At 46.3% G+C, this 26,261-nt stretch overlaps 1 protein-coding gene across 1 annotated transcript; it reads right to left on the reverse strand.

The window, feature by feature from the left end:
- Positions 1–1,651: 1,651 nt before the first annotated feature.
- LOC115187585 (rab11 family-interacting protein 4A-like) lies at positions 1,652–20,476 on the reverse strand. The gene is made up of 5 exons (XM_029746537.1): positions 19,864–20,476; positions 9,954–10,135; positions 9,115–9,282; positions 8,455–8,589; positions 1,652–1,691 (listed from the first exon to the last, which is right to left on the reverse strand). Exons 1-5 carry the CDS (start codon positions 19,939–19,941, stop codon positions 1,652–1,654), a joined length of 603 nt encoding a protein of 200 aa, XP_029602397.1. The 5' UTR covers positions 19,942–20,476.
- Between the last annotated feature and the right edge of the window lie 5,785 nt (positions 20,477–26,261).

Here is a 26,261-nt window from a genome sequence, read left to right on the forward strand (position 1 = left end):
ACCACTGATCCATCAGATCCACAGTACAGTCCCTGCCCTCTACCACCTGATCCATCAGATAACCACACATACAGTCCCTCCCTCTACCACCACCTGATCCATCAGATAACCCCAGTACAGTCCCATCCCTCCTACCATCCCTGAGCCATCAGATAACCACAGTACAGTCCCTCCCTCTACCAGCCACCTGCTCCATCAGATAACCACAGTACAGTCCCTCCCTCTACCAGCCACCTGATCCATCAGATAACCACAGCAGTACAGTCCCTCCCTCTACCAGCCACCTGCTCCATCAGATACCACACTACATGTCCCTTCCCTCTACCACCCCTGATCCATCAGATAACCACAGGTACAGTCCCCTCCCTCTACCACCTGATCCAATCAGATAACCCACAGTAGTACAGTCCCCTCCCATCTACCAGCCCCTGAATCCATCAGATAACCACAGTACAGTCCCTCCCTCTACTAGCCACCTGAATCCATCAATCCCACAGTACAGTCCCTCCCTCTACCCACCACCCTGATCCATCAGATAACCACAGTACAGTCCCTCCCTCTACCAGCCACTGATCCATCAGATCCACAGTACAGTCCCCTCCCTCTACCAGCCACTGATCCATCAGATAACCACAGTACAGTCCCTCCCTCTACCAGCCACCTGATCCATCAGATAACCACGTACAGTCCCTCCTCCACCACCTGATCATCAGATACCACAGTACAGTCCCTCCTATACCAGCACCTGATCCATCAGATAACCACAGTACCGTCCCTACCTCTACCAGCCACCTGATCCATCAGATAAACACAAGTACAGTCCCTCCCTCTACCAGCCACCTGATCCATCAGATAACCACAGTACAGTCCCCTCCCCCCTCTACCAGCCCCCTGATCCATCAGATAACCACAGTACAGTCCCTCCCTCTACCACCTGATCCATCAGATAACCACAGTACAGTCCCTCCCTCTACCACCTGATCCATCAGATAACCACAGTACAGTCCCTCCTCTACCAGCCACCTGATCCATCAGATAAACACAGTACAGTCCTCCTCTACCACTGATCCATCAGATAACCCCAGTACAGTCGCCCTCCTCCACCAGCCCCCTGTCCATCAGATAACAACAGTACAGTCCCTCCCTCTACCAGCACCTGATCCATCAGATAACCACCAGTACAGTCCCCCCTCTACCAGCCACCGATCCATCAGATAACCACAGTACAGTCCCTCCCTCTACCAGCCACCTGATCCATCAGATAACCACAGTACAGTCCCTCCCTCTACCAGCCCCCTGATCCATCAGATAACCACAGTGCAGTCCCTCCCTCTACCAGCCCCCTGATCCATCAGATAACCACAGTGCAGTCCCTCCCTTACCCAGCCCCTGATCCAATCAGATAACCACGTACAGTCCCATCCTCTACCACCTGATCCATCAGATAACCACAGTGCAGTCCCTCCCTCCACCAGCCCCCTGATCCATCAGATAACCACAGTACAGTCCCTCCCTCTACCAGCCCCCTGATCCATCAGATAACCACAGTACAGTCCCTCCCTCCACCAGCCCCCTGATCCATCAGATAACCACAGTACAGTCCCTCCCTCCTCCCTTTCTGTTGGGGCTGTAAAAAGATGATGTCATTAACTTACCGTCCAAAGGCAGTGCTGGATATCTTTCTGTTGGGGCTGTAAAAGGATAAACAGGAAAATCAGAAATGTCATGGTAGAGGGTTGGTTTATAACTCAGGGCATGGTATAGGGTTGGTTTATAACTCAGGGCATGGTAGAGGGTTGGTTTATAACTCAGGGCATGGTAGAGGGTTGGTTTATAACTCAGGGCATGGTAGAGGGTTGGTTTATAACTCAGGGCATGGTATAGGGTTGGTTTATAACACAGGGCATGGTATAGGGTTGGTTTATAACACAGGGCATGGTATAGGGTTGGTTTATAACTCCGGGCATGGTAGAGGGTTGGTGTATAACACAGGGCTTGGTATAGGGTTGGTTTATAACACAGGGCATGGTATAGGGTTGGTTTATAACTCAGGGCATGGTATAGGGTTGGTTTATAACACAGGGCATGGTAGAGGGTTGGTTTATAACTCAGGGCATGGTATAGGGTTGGTTTATAACTCAGGGCATGGTATAGGGTTGGTTTATAACTCAGGCATGGTATAGGGTTGGTTTATAACACAGGGCATGGTAGAGGGGTGGTTTATAACACAGGGCATGGTATAGGGTTGGTTTATAACTCAGGGCATGGTATAGGGTTGGTTTATAACACAGGGCATGGTATAGGGTTGGTTTATAACTCAGGGCATGGTATAGGGTTGGTTTATAACTCAGGGCATGGTATAGGGTTGGTTTATAACACAGGGCATGGTATAGGGTTGGTTTATAACTCAGGGCATGGTATAGGGTTGGTTTATAACTCAGGGCATGGTAGAGGGTTGGTTTATAACACAGGGCATGGTAGAGGGTTGGTTTATAACACAGGGCATGGTAGAGGGTTGGTTTATAACACAGGGCATGGTATAGGGTTGGTTTATAACACAGGGCATGGTAGAGGGTTGGTTTATAACTCAGGGCATGGTATAGGGTTGGTTTATAACTCAGGGCATGGTATAGGGTTGGTTTATAACACAGGGCATGGTATAGGGTTGGTTTATAACACAGGGCATGGTATAGGGTTGGTTTATAACTCAGGGCATGGTAGAGGGTTGGTTTATAACTCAGGGCATGGTATAGGGTTGGTTTATAACTCAGGGCATGGTATAGGGTTGGTTTATAACTCAGGGCATGGTAGAGGGTTGGTTTATAACACAGGGCATGGTATAGGGTTGGTTTATAACTCAGGGCATGGTAGAGGGTTGGTTTATAACTCAGGGCATGGTAGAGGGTTGGTTTATAACTCAGGGCATGGTATAGGGTTGGTTTATAACTCAGGGCATGGTAGAGGGTTGGTTTATAACTCAGGGCATGGTAGAGGGTTGGTTTATAACTCAGGGCATGGTATAGGGTTGGTTTATAACTCAGGGCATGGTATAGGGTTGGTTTATCACTCAGGGCATGGTAGAGGGTTGGTTTATAACACAGGGCATGGTATAGGGTTGGTTTATAACTCAGGGCATGGTAGAGGGTTGGTTTATAACACAGGGCATGGTATAGGGTTGGTTTATAACTCAGGGCATGGTATAGGGTTGGTTTATAACTCAGGGCATGGTAGAGGGTTGGTTTATAACTCAGGGCATGGTATAGGGTTGGTTTATAACACAGGGCATGGTAGAGGGTTGGTTTATAACTCAGGGCATGGTAGAGGGTTGGTTTATAACACAGGGCATGGTATAGGGTTGGTTTATAACTCAGGGCATGGTAGAGGGTTGGTTTATAACACAGGGCATGGTAGAGGGTTGGTTTATAACACAGGGCATGGTATAGGGTTGGTTTATAACACAGGGCATGGTCTAGGGTTGGTTTATAAGACAGGGCATGGTATAGGGTTGGTTTATAACTCAGGGCATGGTAGAGGGTTGGTTTATAACTCAGGGCATGGTAGAGGGTTGGTTTATAAATCAGGGCATGGTATAGGGTTGGTTTATAACACAGGGCATGGTAGAGGGTTGGTTTATAACACAGGGCATGGTATAGGGTTGGTTTATAACTCAGGGCATGGTATAGGGTTGGTTTATAACTCAGGGCATGGTATAGGGTTGGTTTATAACTCAGGGCATGGTATAGGGTTGGTTTATAACACAGGGCATGGTATAGGGTTGGTTTATAACACAGGGCATGGTATAGGGTTGGTTTATAACACAGGGCATGGTATAGGGTTGGTTTATAACACAGGGCATGGTAGAGGGTTGGTTTATAACTCAGGGCATGGTAGAGGGTTGGTTTATAACTCAGGGCATGGTAGAGGGTTGGTTTATAACACAGGGCATGGTAGAGGGTTGGTTTATAACACAGGGCATGGTATAGGGTTGGTTTATAACTCAGGGCATGGTATAGGGTTGGTTTATAACACAGGGCATGGTATAGGGTTGGTTTATAACACAGGGCATGGTAGAGGGTTGGTTTATAACACAGGGCATGGTATAGGGTTGGTTGGTTTATAACTCAGGGCATGGTAAAGGGTTGGTTTATAACACAGGGCATGGTAGAGGGTTGGTTTATAACTCAGTGCATGGTAGAGGGTTGGTTTATAACACAGGGCATGGTATAGGGTTGGTTTATAACTCAGGGCATGGTAGAGGGTTGGTTTATAACTCAGGGCATGGTATAGGGTTGGTTTATAACTCAGGGCATCGTATAGGGTTGGTTTATAACACAGGGCATGGTATAGGGTTGGTTTATAACACAGGGCATGGTATAGGGTTGGTTGGTTTATAACTCAGGGCATGGTAAAGGGTTGGTTTATAACACAGGGCATGGTAGAGGGTTGGTTTATAACTCAGGGCATGGTAGAGGGTTGGTTTATAACTCAGGGCATGGTATAGGGTTGGTTTATAACACAGGGCATGGTAGAGGATTGGTTTATAACACAGGGCATGGTAGAGGGTTGGTTTAAAACACAGGGCATGGTAGAGGGTTGGTTTATAACTCAGGGCATGGTAGAGGGTTGGTTTATAACACAGTGCATGGTAGAGGGTTGGTTTATAACACAGGGCATGGTATAGGGTTGGTTTATAACTCAGGGCATGGTATAGGGTTGGTTTATAACACAGGACATGGTATAGGGTTGGTTTATAACACAGGGCATGGTAGAGGGTTGGTTTATAACTCAGGGCATGGTATAGGGTTGGTTTATAACACAGGGCATGGTATAGGGTTGGTTTATAACTCAGGGCATGGTAGAGGGTTGGTTGGTTGGTTTATAACTCAGGGCATGGTAGAGGGTTGGTTTTATAGTAAGAACAGGGCTGAGTGGGACTGGGAGGCGAGGAAGAGCATGGACCAGGGTTAAGACAGGTTTAGAAGCCTGGCTGGTGAACGGGGTCAGGGTGGAACAGGGTTAAGACAGGTTTAGAAGCCTGGCTGGTGAACGGGGTCAGGGTGGAACAGGGTTAAGACAGGTTTAGAAGCCTGGCTGGTGAACGGGGTCAGGGTGGAGCAGGGTTAAGACAGGTTTAGAAGCCTGGCTGGTGAACGGGGTCAGGGTGGAGCAGGGTTAAGACAGGTTTAGAAGCCTGGCTGGTGAACGGGGTCAGGGTGGAACAGGGTTAAGACAAGTTTAGAAGCCTGGCTGGTGAACGGGGTCAGGAGTTACGTCAGTGCCAGGCAGGGATTAGTGAGGTAGATTAGATAACAAGAGGAAGGCTGTGGTGACATCAGGGAGAACCACGCTATATATAGATCACCTGAGTAATGTCCTGGGCTAGGATCCTATTAGAACCTGACCTGCTTTTACATCACACACACACACCTTGAGACACAGTTGTCTCACACACACACACACACACACACACACACACACACACACACCCTGAGACACACATCAGCTTTACACTCATTACTGTGTTATAGCACCCTCAAGTAAAAGACATGACCACAGTGTGTGTGTGTGTGTGTGTGTGTGTGTGTGTGTGTGTGTGTGTGTGTGTGTGTGTGTGTGTGTGTGTGTGTGTGTGTGTGTGTGTGCGCGTGCGTGTGTGGTAACCATAGCAAAACTAACCAGCATCTTAAGAGTCTCACACACCACATCTCATCTCAAATGGAGTGTAACCATAGAAACACAACACACAGAACAGAGAGAGACATCCCATCTAGCCTGACCTCTACCTGGATCATCAACAATATGGTGTGGCTGTGGTACAAATGGCACCCTATTCCCTACAGAGCCCTATGGGCCTGGTCTAAAGTAGTGCACTATACAGAGCCCTATGGACTGGTCTAAAGTAGTGCACTATACAGGGAATAGGGTGCAGTGATTGAACCAGTGATTCAAGAGAGCATGACGGACAGTTGCTATGGTGAACAAAACAATATAATATAAGGGAGATGTGAAGTAGACTTTGGTCCATACAGCAATCCTGCCGTGGTGAACGGGGTCAGGGTGGAGCAGGGTTAAGACAGGTTTAGAAGCCTGGCTGGTGAACGGGGTCAGGGTGGAACAGGGTTAAGACAGGTTTAGAAGCCTGGCTGGTGAACGGGGTCAGGGTGGACCAGGGTTAGGACAGGTTTAGAAGCCTGGCTGGTGAACGGGGTCAGGGTGGAACAGGGTTAAGACAGGTTTAAAAGCCTGGCTGGTGAACGGGGTCAGGGTGAAACAGGGTTAAGACAGGTTTAGAAGCCTGGCTGGTGAACGGGGTCAGGGTGGAACAGGGTTAGGACAGGTTTAGAAGCCTGGCTGGTGAACGGGGTCAGGGTGGAGCAGGGTTAAGACAGGTTTAGAAGCCTGGCTGGTGAACGGGGTCAGGGTGGAGCAGGGTTAAGACAGGTTTAGAAGCCTGCCGTGGTGAACGGGGTCAGGGTGGAGCAGGGTTAGGACAGGTTTAGAAGCCTGCCGTGGTGAACGGGGTCACGGTGGAGCAGGGTTAGGACAGGTTTAGAAGCCTGGCTGGTGAACGGGGTCAGGGTGGAGCAGGGTTAGGACAGGTTTAGAAGCCTGCCGTGGTGAACGGGGTCAGGGTGGAGCAGGGTTATATTTCTGTCCACTTCTATGTCCATTTCTCAGGCCAATAACACCTGAACCATAGAATCTGCAGTAACAGACCACAGCATTAGGGAACACCAAGTCTTTACTGAAAGCCCTCATCCCTCTCCAGAATACACTGCAGACTACATCCTACCCCCTCCTTAGACACACACCCCCCTTTCCCTTCTGCCCAATTTAACCCAGCCTGTGTCTAACTGGGATGCAGTTGCTATGGTAACAACTCTGCCCTTAACAAATCTCTTTCCCTAGAAAAGGAGGGAAGAAGAGAGAGAGAGGGGGGGAGGAAGAAGGGATCTGCTTTATAGTAAACACTACTGGCAGTGAGAGCTAATCAGTACTGTAACATGGTACTGTAGGTATCCACTACAAAGAGAGAGAGTGTGTGTGTGTGTGTGTGTGTGGTAGGCATCCACTTCAATGAAAATGACTTACTGAATAGGCTAGTACTATGATGGGAGGTTCACTGAAGAACAGCAACGTTTTGTCATTTATTTCAAGGAGAGAGTGTGGTGGTTTGAAGCAGAATGTACACTACCGTTCAAAAGTTTGGGGTGACTTCGAAACGTCCTTGTTTTCCATGAAAACATCCATGAAATGAAATGAGTTGCAAAATGAAAAGAAAATATTAGTCAAGACGTTGACAAGGTTATAAATAATTATTTTTAATTGAAATAATAATTGTGTCCTTCAAACTTTGCTTTCATCAAAGAATCCTCCATGTGCAGCAATTACAGCCTTGCAGACCTTTGGCATTCTAGTTGTCAATTTGTTGAGGTAATCTGAACCGATTTCACCCCATGCTTCCTGAAGCACCTCCCACATGTTGGATTGGCTTGATGGACACTTCTTACGTACCATACGGTCAAGCTGCTCCCACAACAGCTCAATAGGGTTGAGATCAGGTGACTGTGCTGGCCACTCCATTATAGACAGAATACCAGCTGACTGCTTCTTCCCTAAATAGTTATTGCATAGTTTGGAGCTGTGCTTTGGGTCATTGTCCTGTTGTAGGAGGAAATTGGCTCCAATTAAGCGCCGTCCACAGGGTATGGCATGGCGTTGCAAAATGGAGAGATAGCCTTCCTTCTTCAAGACCCCTTTTACCCTGTGGGCACCGGGGCCTCCCACTCCTCTTTCTATTCTGGTTAGAGCCAGTTTGCGCTGTTCTGTGAAGGGAGTAGTACACAGCGTTGCACGAGATCTTCAGTTTCTTGGCAATTTCTCGCATGGAATAGCCTTAATTTCTCAGAACAAGAATAGGCTGACAAGTTTCAGAAGAAAAGCTTTGTTTCTGGCCATTTTGAGCCTGTAATTGAACCAACAAATGCTGATGCTCCAGATACTCAACTAGTCTAAAGAAGGCCAGTTTTATTGCTTCTTTAAATCAGCACAACAGTTTCAAGCTGTGCTAACATAATTGCAAAAGGGTTTTCTAATGATCAATTAGCCTTTTAAAATGATAAACTTGGATTAGCTAACACAACATGCCATTGGAACACAGGAGTGATGGTTGCTGATAATGGGCCTCTGTACCCATATGTAGATATTCCATTTAAAAAAAATCAGCCGTTTCCAACTACAATAGTCATTTACAATATTAACAATGTCTACACTGTATTTCTGATCAATTTGATGTTATTTTAATGGACAAAAATGTTTGCTTTTCTTTCAAAAACAAGGACATTTCTAAGTGACCACAGACTTTTGAACGGTAGTGTATATGTGTGCCCGGTGTGCTTGTGCGTGTGCACGTGTGTGTGTGTGTGTATATGTGTGTGTGTGTGTGTGTGTTACCTGTTGGCTCTGAGGTTGTTGAGCCTGGCCTCCAGGTCGTTGAGCAGGTTAACCTTCTTATAGCACTGAGAACAATATACATCCAACACATCACTGTTGTACAGGTGACACATCTTCAGAGGGGTCTGACCAGCACTACAGAGACAGAGGGAGGGAGGGAGGGAGGGAGACAGAGACAGAGAGAGAGAGCGACAGAGACAAGGGGGGAGGGAGGGAGAAGGGGGAGACAGAGACAGAGAGAGGGAGGGAGAGGGGGGAGACAGAGACAGAGAGAGAGAGGGAGAGGGGGGAGACAGAGACAGAGAGAGGGAGGGAGAGGGGGGAGACAGAGACAGAGAGAGAGAGGGAGAGGGGGGAGACAGAGACAGAGAGAGGGAGGGAGAGGGGGGAGACAGAGACAGAGAGAGAGAGAGCGACAGAGACAAGGGGGGAGGGAGGGAGAGACAGAGAGAGACTAATTACACACGGTTATTTGTATCTGTCAATAGAACAGAGCAATAGGTTTCCTTCCTGTTACACATGAATGGCTGAAAGGTGCAGAGTGTGTGTTGGTGTAGCATGGAAAGGGTTCTAGTGTGCAGTGTGTGTCAGTCAATGGGGGCCAACTGTCATTGATGAATGTCCTGTATGCTGTGTGAGTTTCCTCTATGTACCACTAACCTGGAGGGCAGAGAGGAGCCGAGGTCTGAGAATCCGTTGGTGCGCACGTCATCGTCGGGGCAAGGGCTGCTGGGAGTGTAGTCCACGTCCTCCCCCTCTCCGTAGTCCTCAAACTGCTCCTCCCCCGAGAAGACGGACGCAGAAGCCGAGCCAATCAGCTGGCCAGAACTACAGCCAATCAGAACACAAAGAACATGAGTCAACGTATGACTCAGTATGGCCCCGGTCCAAACGGTCCCGTACTCCCATCTGAACCTGGAAGACATTTCTACTGTTTCTGTTCATACCTCCCCTCTAATCAGGGACTGATTTAGACCCACCAGGTAGGTGATATTAACAGGTAGAACAGAAAACCAGCAGTACTCTGGAACTTGTTGGATAAGATTTGAATAGCCCTTCCCTAGAAACTCAGAACATCTGAAAACACTGTCTGGAGTATAGCAATATGGAGCCAATTCCACCAAGCCTATCAGAGGGTCCATTCCACCTAGCCAATAGCAGTCCAACAAGTCTACAAGAAGTGCTTATTACAGGTTGGGGCTACTACAGCCCCGGTAAGATAGATGGTACTACAGCCCCGGTCAGATAGATGGTACTACAGCCCCGGTCAGATAGATGGTACTACAGCCCCGGTCAGATAGATGGTACTACAGCCCCGGTCAGATAGATGGTACTACAGCCACGGTCAGATAGATGGTACTACAGCCACGGTCAGATAGATGGTACTACAGCCATGGTCAGATAGATGGTACTACAGCCACGGTCAGATAGATGGTACTACAGCCCCGGTCAGATAGATGGTACCGGTATAATCTGTGACATCATAACGTCACACTTACTTGTTGAACAGTCCGCCGAGCCCCTCCTCCTTCTCGTTGCTCCGCCCCCCGTCAGAGGTGTCAGAGCCCACCCCGCTCTCATTGGTACTGTCCATGTCACAACACTCCCCCTGCTCCACACTGCAGTCTGGATATGGACGGGTACACATGATGATGGGAGGGCCCAGTCGGGCCTCGCCGTTCTGGAGCGAGAGAGAGGGGGGAGGAGAGAAAACAGTCAACCATCACCGTTATTCAACTCAACATGCTGGAGACAGACACAACAGTGTTGTCTTGGCGGAGCACACGGCCAACTTCCGGACCCTGAACAATGAAACATTTACTCAACACCCGTCATCTAGTACCCACAGCTAAGAGCACCCTCAGTGAACCAGCACATTCAATACAACCCAGGCAGTGATGGACCACTGGTAGAGCAGAGAGAGAGAGATCTCTCTCTCTCTCTCTCTCTCTCTCTCTCTCTCTCTCCTCTCTCTCTCTCTCTCTCTCCTCTCTCTCTCTCTCTCTCTCTCTCTCTCTCCTCTCTCTCTCTCTCTCTCTCTCCTTCTCCTCTCTCTCTCTCTCTCTCTCTCTCTCTCTCTCTCTCTCTATCTCTCTCTCTCTCTCTCTCTCTCTCTCTCTCTCTCTCTCTCTCTCTCTCTCTCTCTCTCTATCTCTCTCTCTCCTTCTCTCTCTCTCTCTCTCTCTCTCTCTCTGATTTAATGACCCCTCGTTAGTCTTCTCCACGCCTGTTTGACAGAATAACAACATCACCCACACACCCTCATCATGACCTTTAAAGTGGGATTTATGTGTAGAGTAGTTACTGTGTTGATTATCTGGCCTGTAACAGTCTCTCTAGGGGCTGGTAATGTCTGTGTTGATTATCTGACCTGTAACAGTCTCTCTAGGGGCTGGTAATGTCTGTGTTGATTATCTGACCTGTAACAGTCTCTCTAGGGGTGGTAATGTCTGTGTTGATTATCTGACCCTGTAACAGTCTCTCTAGGGGCTGGTAATGTCTGTGTTGATTATCTGACCCTGTAACAGTCTCTCTAGGGTCTTGGTAATGTCTGTGTTGATTATCTGGCTGTAACAGTCTCTCTAGGGCTGGTAATGTCTGTGTTGATTATCTGGCCTGTAACAGTCTCTCTAGGGGCTGGTAATGTTCTGTGTTGATTATCTGACCTGTAACAGTCTCTCTAGGGGCTGGTAATGTCTGTGTTGATTATCTGACCTGTAACAGTCTCTCTAGGGGCTGGTAATGTCTGTGTTGATTATCTGACCTGTAACAGTCTCTCTAGGGGCTGGTAATGTCTGTGTTGATTATCTGACCTGTAACAGTCTCTCTAGGGTCTGGTAATGTCTGTGTTGATTATCTGGCCTGTAACAGTCTCTCTAGGGGCTGGTAATGTCTGTGTTGATTATCTGGCCTGTAACAGTCTCTCTAGGGGCTGGTAATGTCTGTGTTGATTATCTGACCTGTAACAGTCTCTCTAGGGGCTGGTAATGTCTGTGTTGATTATCTGACCTCTCTCTCCTTCTCTGTAATTGTTAAGGACTGGGGAGTTTCTCGGGATAAAATAAATGCTTAATAAGAGCTTTGCACAGGAAAAGTCCTAGAGGAAAACCTGGTTCAGTCTGCTTTCCACCAGATACTGGGAGATGAATTCACCTTTCAGTAGGACAATAACCTAAAACACAAGGCCACATCTACACCGGAGTTTTGACTTAAATCTTCTTGAAAATCTATGGCAAGACATGAAAATGGTTATATAGCAATGATCAACAACAATTTGACAGAGCTTGAAGAATTTTGAAAAGAACAATTGGCAAATGATGCACAATCCAGGTGCGGAAAGCTGTTAGAGACTTACCCAGAAAGACTCACAGCTGTAATCGCTGCTAAAGGTGCTTCTACAAAGTATTGACTCAGGGGTGTGAATACTTAAGTAAATTAGATATGTCTGTATTTATTTTGCAATAAATCTGCTAAACTGTCTAAAAACATGTTAACTTTGTCATTATGGGGTATTGTGTGCAGATGGGTGAGAAAAACAACAACAATTTAATATATTTTGAAATCATGCTGTAACAACAAAATGTGGAATAAGTCAAAGGGCATGAATGCTTTCTGAAGGCACTGTATCCATTAGGTTATTATTATTACTAATTATGGCAGGTTTGGTCCTCCATAAAATACATGACATAAATGCATAATGAGGAGACATGAAGGGCGTTTTAGAGTACAGAACATTGGGTAGTGACTGGACCACTGGCCTAGATCTGTCTTCTCCTGTTCAGGAGTGTGTGTAAATAATATATACACGTCTGTCTGGCCTCACCAGACTGCTCTACCACTGGGACGCACACGCACACACGCACACACACACACTACATTGAATCAACATGAACATCAATTTTATTGTAATGAATGGTAGAGGGCAGTCCTCCTGAGAGGTTATAGAGGGGAACAGAAGGCTTCAGAGAGGCTCTAACCTGGTTATAGAGAGGAACAGAAGGCTCTAACCTGGTTATAGAGGGGAACAGAAGGCTCTAACCTGGTTATAGAGGGGAACAGAAGGCTCTAACCTGGTTATAGAGGGGGACAGAAGGCTCCAGAGAGGCTCTAACCTGGTTATAGAGGGGAACAGAAGGCTCTAACCTGGTTATAGAGGGGAACAGAAGGCTCTAACCTGGTTATAGAGGAACAGAAGGCTCTAACCTGGTTATAGAGGGGAACAGAGGCTCTAACCTGGTTATAGAGGGGAACAGAAGGCTCTAACCTGGTTATAGAGGGGAACAGAAGGCTCTAACCTGGTTATAGAGGGGAACAGAAGGCTCTAACCTGGTTATAGAGGGGAACAGAAGGCTCTAACCTGGTTATAGAGGGGAACAGAAGGCTCTAACCTGGTTATAGAGGGGAACAGAAGGCTCTAACCTGGTTATAGAGGGGAACAGAAGACTCTAACCTGGTTATAGAGGAGAACAAAAGGCTCTAACCTGGTTATAGAGGGGAACAGAAGGCTTCAGAGAGGCTCTAACCTGGTTATAGAGGGGAACAGAAGGCTCTAACCTGGTTATAGAGGGGAACAGAAGGCTCTAACCTGGTTATAGAGGGGAACAGAAGGCTCTAACCTGGTTATAGAGGGGAACAGAAGGCTCTAACCTGGTTATAGAGGAACAGAAGGCTCTAACCTGGTTATAGAGGGGAACAGAAGGCTCTAACCTGGTTATAGAGGGGAACAGAAGGCTCCAGAGAGGCTCTAACCTGGTTATAGAGGGGAACAGAAGGCTCTAACCTGGTTATAGAGGAGAACAGAAGGCTCTAACCTGGTTATAGAGGGGAACAGAAGGCTCTAACCTGGTTATAGAGGGGAACAGAAGGCTCCAGAGAGGCTCTAACCTGGTTATAGAGGAACAGAAGGCTCTAACCTGGTTATAGAGGAGAACAAAAGGCTCTAACCTGGTTATAGAGGGGAACAGAAGGCTCTAACCCGGTTATAGAGGGGAACAGAAGGCTCTAACCCGGTTATAGAGGGGAACAGAAGGCTCTAACCTGGTTATAGAGGGGGACAGAAGGCTCTAACCCGGTTATAGAGGGGAACAGAAGGCTCTAACCTGGTTTATAGAGGGGAACAGAAGGCTCTAACCTGGTTATAGAGGGGAACAGAAGGCTCCAGAGAGGCTCTAACCTGGTTATAGAGGGGAACAGAAGGCTCCAGAGAGGCTCTAACCTGGTTATAGAGGGGAACAAAAGGCTCTAACCTGGTTATAGAGGAACAGAAGGCACTAACCTGGTTATAGAGGGGAACAGAAGGCTCTAACCTGGTTATAGAGGAACAGAAGGCACTAACCTGGTTATAGAGGAACAGAAGGCTCTAACCTGGTTATAGAGGGGAACAGAAGGCTCTAACCTGGTTATAGAGGGGAACAGAAGGCTCTAACCTGGTTATAGAGGGGAACAGAAGGCTCTAACCTGGTTATAGAGGGGAACAGAAGGCTCTAACCTGGTTATAGAGGGGAACAGAAGGCTCTAACCTGGTTATAGAGGGGAACAGAAGGCTCTAACCTGGTTATAGAGGGGAAACAGAAGGCTCTAACCTGGTTATAGAGGGGAACAGAAGGCTCTAACCTGGTTATAGAGGGGAACAGAAGGCTCTAACCTGGTTATAGAGGGGAACAGAAGGCACTAACCTGGTTATAGAGGAGAACAGAAGGCACTAACCTGGTTATAGAGGAGAACAGAAGGCTCTAACCTGGTTATAGAGGGGAACAGAAGGCTCTAACCTGGTTATAGAGGGGAACAGAAGGCTCTAACCCGGTTATAGAGGGGGACAGAAGGCTCTAACCTGGTTATAGAGGAACAGAAGGCTTCAGAGAGGCTCTAACCTGGTTATAGAGGGGAACACAAGGCTCCAGAAAGGCACTCACCTGGTTAGTGTGTATGATATTGTTGTCTCTCTCTCTCCTAGTCTGACTGAGTCCCAAATGGCCCACTATATAGTGCACTACTTTACCCTATAGGTCCTGGTCAAAAGTAGTGCACTTTTAAGGGAATAGGGTGCTGTTCGGAATACACACTGGGAGTGTATCTAGCATTCCCATGCAGGAGGCTCAATGCTTTAGTGTGTGAGAGTGTGTGAGTGTTTTCACTCAACATCATAAATTATACACAGGGATATGTCTGAACCAAGGATGGGAGACAGAGGGTAAAGGACAGAGAAGGTCAGAGGTTGTTCTGAACACACATCCTTTCCATTCACACTAGTGCCAGTCCAGACTGGCTCAGTTCACTCCAGGTGTTCACAGCAGGTGGCTGTCAAACTCTGTTACCCATTCACCCCCCCACTCCCTTTCTCTCCCTCCCTCACTCACTCCTTCACCCCCACCCACTCCTCTCGCTCAATCTCCTCACCCCCCTGCCACACACCCCCCACAAACACCCGTCCCCTCCTCTTTGACACCCCATCTCTCTCTCTCTCGTTTTCAGCAGTATCCAAGGGGCTGGCGCTGACCTCCAACAGCAAACCCGTTTACAACAAACCACACCCTCCCCATTCACACACACACCAGACAGCCCCCAAAAACCCCATTCCCACAGACCCAGTGAATCTTCTCTGCTGACACATGTGATGTGTGTGCACGCGTTGCCACTTTAACCTCCAACGGCTAGTTTCTGGAGTACAGCTGCCTGCGACATTACTGCTTAAATAGCAGCTAATACCTTCATGCACGTGCACACACACACACACACACACACACACACACACACACACACACACACACACACACACACACACACACACACACACACACACACACACACACACACGGTCTACTTAGCATGTGAACAGATAACACCCTTTAGTTCTTAGTGGATGAACAGATAACAGCCTAACGAGAGGATCAGCTAATCCAGTTATTTTAGTCCAGGTGGGGAACACTGAATGGACACACACACACACACACACACACACACACACACACACCTGTGGGAAAGCTTAGCACAGTACATCACCTTATAGTAGACTGCAGTAAAGCTGGACACTAGGGCTGGGTGCTGTCTGGAACCTCACCATATTATCAACATACTTACAGTTGAAGGTGGAAGTTTACATACTCCTTAGCCAGATACATTTAAACTCTGTTATTCACAATTCCTGACATTTAATCCTAGTAAAAACTCCCTGTCTTAGGATCACCAATTTATTAAGAATGTGAAATGTCAGAATAATAGTAGAGAGAATGATTTATTTCAGCTTTTATTACTTTCATCATATTCCCAGTGGGTCAGAAGTTTACATACACTCAATTAGTATTTGGTAGCATTGCCTTTAAATTGTTTAACTTGGGTCAAACGGTTCAGGGAGCCTACCACAAGCTTCCCACAATAAGTTGGGTGAATTTTGGCCCATTCCTCCTGACAGAGTTGGAGTAACTGAGTCAGGTTTGTAGGCCTCCTTGCTCGCACACGCTTTTTCAGTTCTGCCAACAAATGTTCTATAGGATTGAGGTCAGGGCTTTGTGATGGCCACTCCAATACCTTGACTTGGTTGTCCTTAAGCCATTTTGCCACAACTTTGGAAGTCTGTTTGGGGTCATTGTCCATTTGGAAGACCCATTTGCGACCAAGCTTTAACTTCCTGACTGATGTCTTGAGCTGTTGCTTCAATATATTCACCTAAATTTCCTGCCTCATGAAGCCATCTATTGTGTGAAGTGCACCAGTCCCTCCTGCAGCAAAGCACCCCCACAACATGATGCTCCCACCCCCGTGCTTCACGGTTGGGATGGTGTTCTTCGGCTTGCAAGCCCCCCCCTTTTTCCTCCAAACTTAACGATGGTCATTATGGCCAAACAGTTCTATTTTTGTTTCATCAGACCAGAGGACATTTCTCCAAAAAGTACAATCTTTTTCCCCATGTGCAGTTGCAAACCGTAGTCTGGCTTTTCTATGGCGGTTTGGAGCAGTGGCTTCTTCCTTGCTGAGCGGCCTTTCAGGTTATGTTGATATAGGACTTGTTTTACTGTGGATATAGATACTTTCGTACCCGTTTCCTGCAGCATCTTCACAAGGTGCTTTGCTGTTGTTCTGGGATTGATTTGCGCTTTTCGCACCAAAGGACGTTAATCTCTAGGAGACAAAACATGTCTCCTTCCTGAGTGGTATGACAGCTGCATGGTCCCATGGTGTTTATACTTGCGTACTATTGCTTGTACAGATGAACATGGTACCTTCAGGCATTTGGAAATTGCTCTTTTTTTCTAAGGTCTTGGCTGATTTCTTTTGATTTTCCCATGATGCCAAACAAAGAGGCACTGAGTTTGAAGGTAGGCCTTGAAATACATCCACAGGTACACCTCCAATTGACTCAAATTATGTCAATTAGCCTATCAGAAGCTTCTAAAGCCATGACATCATTTTCTGGAATTTTCCAAGCTGTTTAAAGGCACAGTCAACTTAGTGTACGTAAACTTCTGACCCACTGGAATTGCAATACAATGAATTATAAGTGAAATAATCTGTCTGTAAACAATTGTTGGAAATATTACTTGTGTCATGCATAAAGTAGATGTCTTAACCGACTTGCCAAAACTATAGTTTGTTAACAAGACATTTGTGGAGTGGTTGAAAAACGAGTTTTAATGACTCCAACCGACGAGTATGTAAACCTCCGACTCAGTTACACCAGCTCTGTCAGGAGGAATGGGCCAAAATTCAACCAACTTATTGTGGGAAGCTTGTGGAAGGCGACCCGAAACGTTTGACCCAAGTTAAACAATTTAAAGCAATGCTACCAAATACTAATTGAGTGTATGTAAACTTCTGACCCACTGGGAATGTGATGAAAGCAATAAAAGCTGAAATAAATGATTCTCTCTACTATTATTCTGACATTTCACATTCTTAAAATAAAGTGGTGATCCTAACTGACCTAAGGCAGGGAATTTTTACTAGGATTAAATGTCAGGAATTGTGAAAAACTGAGTTCAAATGTATTTGGCTAAGGTGTATGTAAACTTCCGACTTCAACTGTATTAGAGGTCGACCGATTAATCGGAATGGCCGATTAATTGGGGCCGATTTCAAGTTTTCATAACAATCGGAAATCTGTATTTTTGGAAGCCAATTTGGCCGATTTTTTATTTTTTTTAGACCTTTATTTAACTAGGCAAGTCAGTTAAGAACACATTCTTATTTCCAATGACGGCTTAGGAACGGTGGGTTAACTGCCTTGTTCAGGGGCAGAACGGCAGATTTTTACCTTGTCAGCTCGGGGATTCAATCTTGCAACCTTACGGTTAACTAGTCCAACACTCTAACCACCTGCTTTACATTGCACTCCACGAGGAGCCTGCCTGTTACGCGAATGCAGTAAGAAGCCAAGGTAAGTTGCTAGCTAGCATTAAACTTATCTTATAAAAAACAATCAATCATAATCACTAGTTAACTACACATGGTTGATGATATTACTAGTTTATCTAGCCTGTCCTGCGTTGCATATAATCGCTTAGGTACACGTTGCTCCAACCATAAACATCAATGCCTTTCTTAAAATCAATATACAAGTATATATTTTTAAACCTGCATATTTAGTTAATATTGCCTGCTAACATGAATTTCTTTTAACTAGGGAAAATGTGTCACTTCTCTTGCAAACAGAGTCAGGGTATATGCAGCAGTTTGGGCCGCCTGGCTCGTTGCGAACTGTGAAGACTATTTCTTCCTAACAAAGACAGCCAACTTCGCCAAACGGGGGATGATTTAACAAAAGCGCATTTGCGAAAAAAGCACAATCGTTGCACGACTGTACTTAACCATAAACATCAATGCGTTTCTTAAAATCAATACACAGAAGTATATATTTTTAAACCTGCATATTTAGCTAAAAGAAATCCAGGTTAGCAGGCAATATTAACCAGGTGAAATTGTGTCATTTTGCGTTCATTGCACGCAGTCAGGGTATATGCAACACTTTGGGTAATTTGTCAGAATTTTACGTAATTATGACATAACACTGAAGGTTGTGCAATGTAACAGGAATAACGTTTTGTTTTCGAGATGATAGTTTCCGGATTCGACCATATTAATGACCTAAGGCTCGTATTTCTGTGTGTTATAATTAAGTCTATGATTTGATAGAGCAGTCTGACTGAGCGGTGGTAGGCAGCAGCAGGCTCGTAAGCATTCATTCAAACAGCATTTTCCTGCATTTGCCAGCAGCTCTTCACAATGCATTGCACTGTTTATGACTTCAATCCTGTCTACTCCCAACATTAGGCTGGTGTAACCGATGTGAAATGGCTAGCTAGTTAGCGGGAGCGCTGAGACTTGGAGTAGTTGTTCCCCTTGCTCTGCATGGGTAACGCTGCTTCGAGGGTGGCTGTTGTCGATGTGTTCCTGGTTCGAGCCCAGGTAGGAGCGATGAGAGGGACGGAAGCTATACTGTTACACTGGCAATACTAAAGTGCCTATAAGAACATCCAATAGTCAAAGGTATATGAAATACAAATCGTATAGAGAGAAATAGTCCTATAATTCCTATAATAACTACAACCTAAAACTTCTTACCTGGGAATATTTAAGACTCATGTTAAAAGGAACCACCAGCTTTCATATGTTCTCATGTTCTAAGCAAGGCACTTAAACGTTAGCTTTCTTACATGGCACATATTGCACTTTTACTTTCTTCTCCAACACTTTGTTTTTGCATTATTTAAATCAAATTGAACATGTTTCATTATTTATTTGAGGCTAAATTGATTTTATTGATGTATTATATTAAGTTAAAATAAGTGTTCATTCAGTGTTGTTGTAATTGTCATTATTACAAATAAATAAATAAAATACAAATAAAAATCGGCCGATTAATCGGCAGCGGTTTTTTTGGGCCCTACAATAATCGGTATCGGCGTTAAAAAATCATAATCGGTCGACCTCTAGTATATATGCATCTCTATCTGCATCTATACCTGCATCTACATCTATACCTGCATCTACATCAGCATCTATATCTGGATCTGCATCTATACCTGCATCTGCATCTATACCTGCATCTACATCTATACCTGCATCTACATCTATACCTGCATCTACACCTGCATCTACATCTATATCTGCATCTATACCTGCATCTGCATCTATACCTGCATCTACATCAGCATCTATATCTGGATCTGCATCTATACCTGCATCTACATCTATACCTGCATCTACATCTATACCTGCATCTATACCTGCATCTATACCTACTAGAAAGGAAATAGAGTGCTGTTTGGGACAAAACCGATGACTGTTGCTGTGGTTTTGAAACAAGAGAGAGAACGACAGAAACAGAGAGTGAGAGAGAAACAGAGTTGGAACAAAGGACACAGTTTGTCTGCTGCTGCATTCTCTCTCTCTCTCAATGCAGACACATTCTCTTACCGTGCAGTCCATTGCAGGGTGGCTCTCTTCTCTCCGCTGAAGTGTGCTGTCCATTCCTGATTCCACTGCCACAGACATTTACACACACACACATCCACACACACTGCCCAGATACGGGTAATCCACACCCTCCTAACAATTACTGTTTGCACGTGTGTTGTTCAGTCACAATATAGATCGTTCATACACACACACGTGTGTATGCCAGGTCCGAACACACACAGTCCAATAGGTCCAGCCCAAACAGTAGTCCCCCAATTACAATCCACAGAATTTTTGCTAGAAGAGCAGCGACGAACACACTACACCAGCGCTCCAGCACTGTACCGTCAACAGAACAGCTAACACACTACACCAGCACTGTACCGTCAACAGAACAGCTAACACACTACACCAGCACTGTACCGTCAACAGAACAGCTAACACACTACACCAGCACTGTACCGTCAACAGAACAGCTAACACACTACACCAGCACTGTACCGTCAACAGAACAGCTAACACACTACACCAGCACTGTACCGTCAACAGAACAGCTAACACACTACACCAGCACTGTACCGTCAACAGAACAGCTAACACACTACACCAGCACTGTACCGTCAACAGAACAGCTAACTGACACTGCAGCGTGCCGGTTTGAATTTGAAAACACACTGACGCTTCGGGAACAGTTACCGGGTTAAAGCCACACCTCCCACTGTACACCACCTCCCTCCCTCCTGGCTGTTGCTAGGTAACTACTGCTAGGTAACTACCGCTAGGTAACCAACTGTTCAGCTGGGCCGTTCTCTAGCGGTGACATCAGATAGATTGAGTCTCGCATTGCAACACACGCTCATCTCTGTTACTTTGTAACTATAACATTGATAAGATTCCTGCTAAATTATCTGCTTTTCATAGACAAGTATTCATAGTGTGGTCGTTAATAATATATAAACATCATTTTTCCCAGCATAGGTATCTCATTTGGAACAATAAGGACATTTTGTATAGAAACAAGTCTTTATTTTCAAGAACTGGTTCAATAATCATATCCTGCTGGTGAGTCAACTTTTTAACGCAGAAGGATTGTTACTCAATATGAGGAATTTCTATCTCGTTACAATATCCCTGTAACACCTAGAGAGTTCGCCATAGTCTTTGATGCTATTCCAGCTGGAAGTCTCATGTTATTGAGAGGTGTAGCCAGACCTCACCTTCTTGGTCTACCCTCGCTTGATCCAGTTAACTCTCCAATAGGGAAAATATGTTTCTCCTTGCTTCCTCAGAACAACAGATCTATACGTGCTTTATTTCAAAGGGAGATTGTATCCATTCCTTATGTCACAAGTTACTGGAATACATTGGTCACTAATATCTGTTGGAGAAAAAGTCTGGTTATTACCACACAAATACATGCTTGTTAACAAGGTCAAAGAGGTCTCTTTCAGAATGATCCAGAAGTATTACCCTGCCAATCACTACCTGAAGAAACTTAAAAAGACATTAACATTGATTATACTTTTACACTCTTCCATGTTTTCTAGAAGGAATTCGAGCAGTACATTAAGACCATTCTACATTCTTCTAATAAAAAAGCTGTTAAAACAATTCATGTTATGTTTCGTTTAAGGTCTTTGTATAATCTGTAATTTGTTGTACCCCCTAGCATATGTTATCATTGTCTATTTATGTACTTACTGTATGTATACAGACATTTCTACATTGGTAATAAAAAATAAAAAACCTCAATAAAAAAAAAAATTTAAATACTTTTTTATTTTTTTTTAAACACACGCTCATCTCTAACTCGTTCTTTTCATATTTTCATCTGCTCTCTCTCTCCCTGCCTCTCTTCAGCATTTCAGCCTATCCTCATGGAGACACAGAGAGGGGGTGGGGTTAGCAGCATTTCAGCCTATCCTCACGGAGACACAGAGAGGGGGTGGGGTTAGCAGCATTTCAGCCTATCCTCATGGAGATACAGAAAGGGGGTGGGGTTAGCAGCATTTCAGCCTATCCTCATGGAGACACAGAAAGGGGGTGGGGTTTGAGGAAAAGTCAGTTCTTGCAGGAAAAAAACAACCACACAGAAGCTAAACAGCAGGTTGTTAACAATAAAGTGAATCAATGAGTGTAAAGGAACAGGAAATAGAAAGACTCATTATATTATAGGGAAGTGAGGAGTCTCACAGCTCACTACTTCCTGGAAGTACCAGCATGCAGGTCTTGTCTACACAGGCTGTTCTAGTTACTAACATTGTAAATAAGAATTGGATCTTGGTCAAATAAATGTTAAAACAAATGTACTTCTAGGACTTCTAAGACAGTAGCAAGACTACTGACTAGGATTTAGTTTTTTAGTATTCCCTTAACACACACACGCTGTAATTCTGGTACATGTCAGACCAGACCAACAGAGAACCTTATTTATGTTACTGAAGGACAGACAAACAGACCAACAGAGAAACAACCTTATTTATGTTATTATAGGACAGACACACAGAGGTCTGGGGTCCGATCACCAACCAAGAATTCACAAAATGGGCCAAACACCAAATTGAGACTCTGCAGGCAGAATTCTGCAAAATATCCTCTGTGTACAATGTAAAACACCAAATAATGCATGCAGAGCAGAATTAGGCCGGTACCCGCTAACTATCAAAATCCAGAAAAGAGCCGTTAAATTCTACAACCACCTAAAAGGAAGAGATTCCCAAACATTCCATAACAAAGCCTTCACCTACAGAGAGATGAACCTGGAGAAGAGTCCCCTAAGCAAGCTGGTCCTGGGGCTCAGTTCACAAACACAAACAGACCCCACAGAGCCCCAGGACAGCAACACAATTAGACCCAACCAAATCATGAGAAAACTAAAAGATAATTACTTTAAACATTGGAAAAAAAATCACCCCAAAAAACAGAGTAAACTAGAATGCTGTTTGGCCCTAAACAGAGAGTACACAGTGGCAGAATACCTGACTATTGTGACTGACCCAAACTTAAGGAAAGCTTTGACTATGTACAGACTCAGTGAGCATAGCCTTGCTATTGAGAGGCCGCTGTAGGCAGACCTGGCTCTCAAGAGAAGACAGGCTATGTGCACACTGCCCACAAAATGAGGTGGAAACTGACCTGTACTTCCTAACCTCCTGCCAAATGTATGACCATATTAGAGACACATATTTCCCTCAGATTACACAGATCCACAAAGAATTTGAAAACAAACCCAATCTTGCTGCCGTGTGCCATCACAGTGAAGAACAAACACCATTTTAAATACAACACATATTTATGTTTATTTATTTTCCCTTTTGTACTTTAACTATAACATTTAAATATGACATTTGAAATGTCTGTATTATTTTGGAAGTGTAATGTTTACTGTTAATTTTTTATTGTTAATTTCACTTTTGTTTATTATCTATTTCACTTGCTTTGGCAATGTAAACATATGTTTTCCATGCCAATAAAGCCCTTTGAATTGAATTGAGAGAGAGACAAAGAGAGAAAGAGAGAGAGAGAAAGAGAGAGAGAAAGAGAGAAAGAGAAAAAAGAGAGAGAGTGAAAAAGTGAGAGAGAAAGAGAGAGAGAGAGAGAGAGAGAGAGAGAGAGAGAGAGAGAGAGAGAGAGAGATAAGGTATAGAGATTAAAAGAGAACATCCAGTCTTGCCATGCATACCGATTACTCCCCATGCCAATGGCAAACACGCAGAACCCAAGCTGCTTGAGTCAGGGTTAGCTGCTGGGGAGGAGAGACACTGTGAGGGAGTGACACATGGGCTTACACCTGTACAGGTACACACCTGGGCCGAGTCTACAGGTACACACCTGGGCCGAGTCTACAGGTACACACCTGGGTCGAGTCTACAGGTACACACCTGGGCCGAGTCTACAGGTAGACACCTGGGCCGAGTCTACAGGTAGAGACCTGGGCCGAGTCTACAGGCACACACCTGGGCCGAGTCTACAGGTACACACCTGGGCCGAGTCTACAGGCAGACACCTGGGCCGAGTCTACAGGTAGACACCTGGGCCGAGTCTACAGGTAGACACCTGGGCCGAGTCTACAGGTAGACACCTGGGCCGAGTCTACAGGCACACACCTGGGCCGAGTCTACAGGTACACACCTGGGCCGAGTCTACAGGCACACACCTGGGCCGAGTCTACAGGCACACACCTGGGCCGAGTCTACAGGCACACACCTGGGCCGAGTCTACAGGCACACACCTGGGCCGACTACAGGCTACACACGGGCGATTCTAGGCAACACCTGGGCCGAGTCTACAGGCACACACCTGGGCCGAGTCTACAGGCACACACCTGGGCCGAGTCTACAGGCAGACACCTGGGCCGAGTCTACAGGCACACACCTGGGCCGAGTCTACAGGCACACACCTGGGCCGAGTCTACAGGCACACACCTGGGCCGAGTCTACAGGTACACACCTGGGCCGAGTCTACAGGTAGACACCTGGGCCGAGTCTACAGGTAGACACCTGGGCCGAGTCTACAGGTACACACCTGGGCCGAGTCTACAGGTAGACACCTGGGCCGAGTCTACAGGTAGACACCTGGGCCGAGTCTACAGGCACACACCTGGGCCGAGTCTACAGGCACACACCTGGGCCGAGTCTACAGGTACACACCTGGGCCGAGCCTGCAGGTACACACCTGGCCGAGTCTACAGGTACACACCTGGGCCGAGTCTGCAGGTACACACCTGGGCCGAGTCTGCAGGTACACACCTGGGCCGAGCCTGCAGGTACACACCTGGGCCGAGTCTACAGGTACACACCTGGGCCGAGTCTGCAGGTACACACCTGGGCCGAGTCTACAGGTACACACCTGGGCCGAGTCTGCAGGTACACACCTGGGCCGAGTCTGCAGGTACACACCTGGGCCGAGTCTACAGGCACACACCTGGGCCGAGTCTACAGGCAGACACCTGGGCCGAGTCTACAGGTACACACCTGGGCCGAGTCTACAGGTACACACCTGGGCCGAGTCTACAGGTACACACCTGGGCCGAGTCTACAGGTACACACCTGGGCCGAGCCTACAGGTAGACACCTGGGCCGAGCCTACAGGTAGACACCTGGGCCGAGTCTACAGGTAGACACCTGGCCCGAGTCTACAGGTACACACCTGGGCCGAGTCTACAGGTACACACCTGGGCCGAGTCTACAGGTAGACACCTGGGCCGAGTCTACAGGTACACACTTGGGCCGAGTCTACAGGTACACACCTGGGCCGAGTCTGCAGGTAGACACCTGGGCCGAGTCTACAGGCACACACCTGGGCCGAGTCTACAGGTACACACCTGGGCCGAGTCTACAGGTACACACCTGGGCCGAGTCTACAGGTACACACCTGGGCCGAGTCTACAGGTAGACACCTGGGCCGAGTCTACAGGCACACACCTGGGCCGAGTCTGCAGGTACACACCTGGGCCGAGTCTACAGGCACACACCTGGGCCGAGTCTACAGGCACACACCTGGGCCGAGTCTACAGGTAGACACCTGGGCCGAGTCTACAGGCACACACCTGGGCCGAGTCTACAGGCAGACACCTGGGCCGAGTCTACAGGCACACACCTGGGCCGAGCCTACAGGCAGACACCTGGGCCGAGTCTACAGGCACACACCTGGGCGAAGTGAAGCTGTACCTGTCATTACAATAGGAGGTGATGTCTGAGTGAAGCTCTACCTGTCATTACAATAGGAGGTGATGTCTGAGTGAAGCTCTACCTGCCATTACAATAGGAGGTGATGTCTGAGTGAAGCTCTACCTGTCATTACAATAGGAGGTGATGTCTGAGTGAAGCTCTACCTGTCATTACAATAGGAGGTGATGTCTGAGTGAAGCTCTACCTGTCATTACAATAGGAGGTGATGTCTGAGTGAAGCTCTACCTGCCATTACAATAGGAGGTGATGTCTGAGTGAAGCTCTACCTGTCATTACAATAGGAGGTGATGTCTGAGTGAAGCTCTACCTGTCATACAATAGGAGGTGATGTCTGAGTGAAGGCTCTACCTGTCATTACATAGGAGGGTGATGTCTGAGTGAAGCTCTACCTGTCATTACAATAGGAGGTGGATGTCTGAGTGAAGCTCTACCTGTCATTACAATAGGAGGTGATGTCTGAGTGAAGCTCTAGCTGTCATTACAATAGGAGGGTGATGTCTGAGTGAAGCTCTACCTGTCATTACAATAGAGGTGATGTCTGAGTGAAGCTCTACCTGTCATTACATAGGAGGTGATGTCTGAGTGAAGCTCTACCTGTCATTACAATAGGAGGTGATGTCTGAGTGAAGCTCTACCTGTCATTACAATAGGAGTGATGTCTGAGTGAAGCTCTACCTGTCATTACAATAGGAGGTGATGTCTGAGTGAAGCTCTACCTGTCATTAC

This window comes from Salmo trutta, unplaced genomic scaffold, assembly GCF_901001165.1.
Source record: "Salmo trutta unplaced genomic scaffold, fSalTru1.1, whole genome shotgun sequence".
Taxonomy (NCBI): domain Eukaryota; kingdom Metazoa; phylum Chordata; class Actinopteri; order Salmoniformes; family Salmonidae; genus Salmo; species Salmo trutta.

Coding starts and splice junctions, on each gene's coding strand:
- LOC115187585 (XM_029746537.1), bottom strand. CDS start 19,941: ATGTCTGTGGCAGTGGAATCAGGAATGGACAGCACACTTCAGCGGAGA. Junction 9,283..9,953: donor CTCGGCGGACTGTTCAACAA/GTAAGTGTGACG, acceptor GATTGGCTGTAG/TTCTGGCCAGCTGATTGGCT. Junction 8,590..9,114: donor GGCTCCTCTCTGCCCTCCAG/GTTAGTGGTACA, acceptor CTGTCTCTGTAG/TGCTGGTCAGACCCCTCTGA.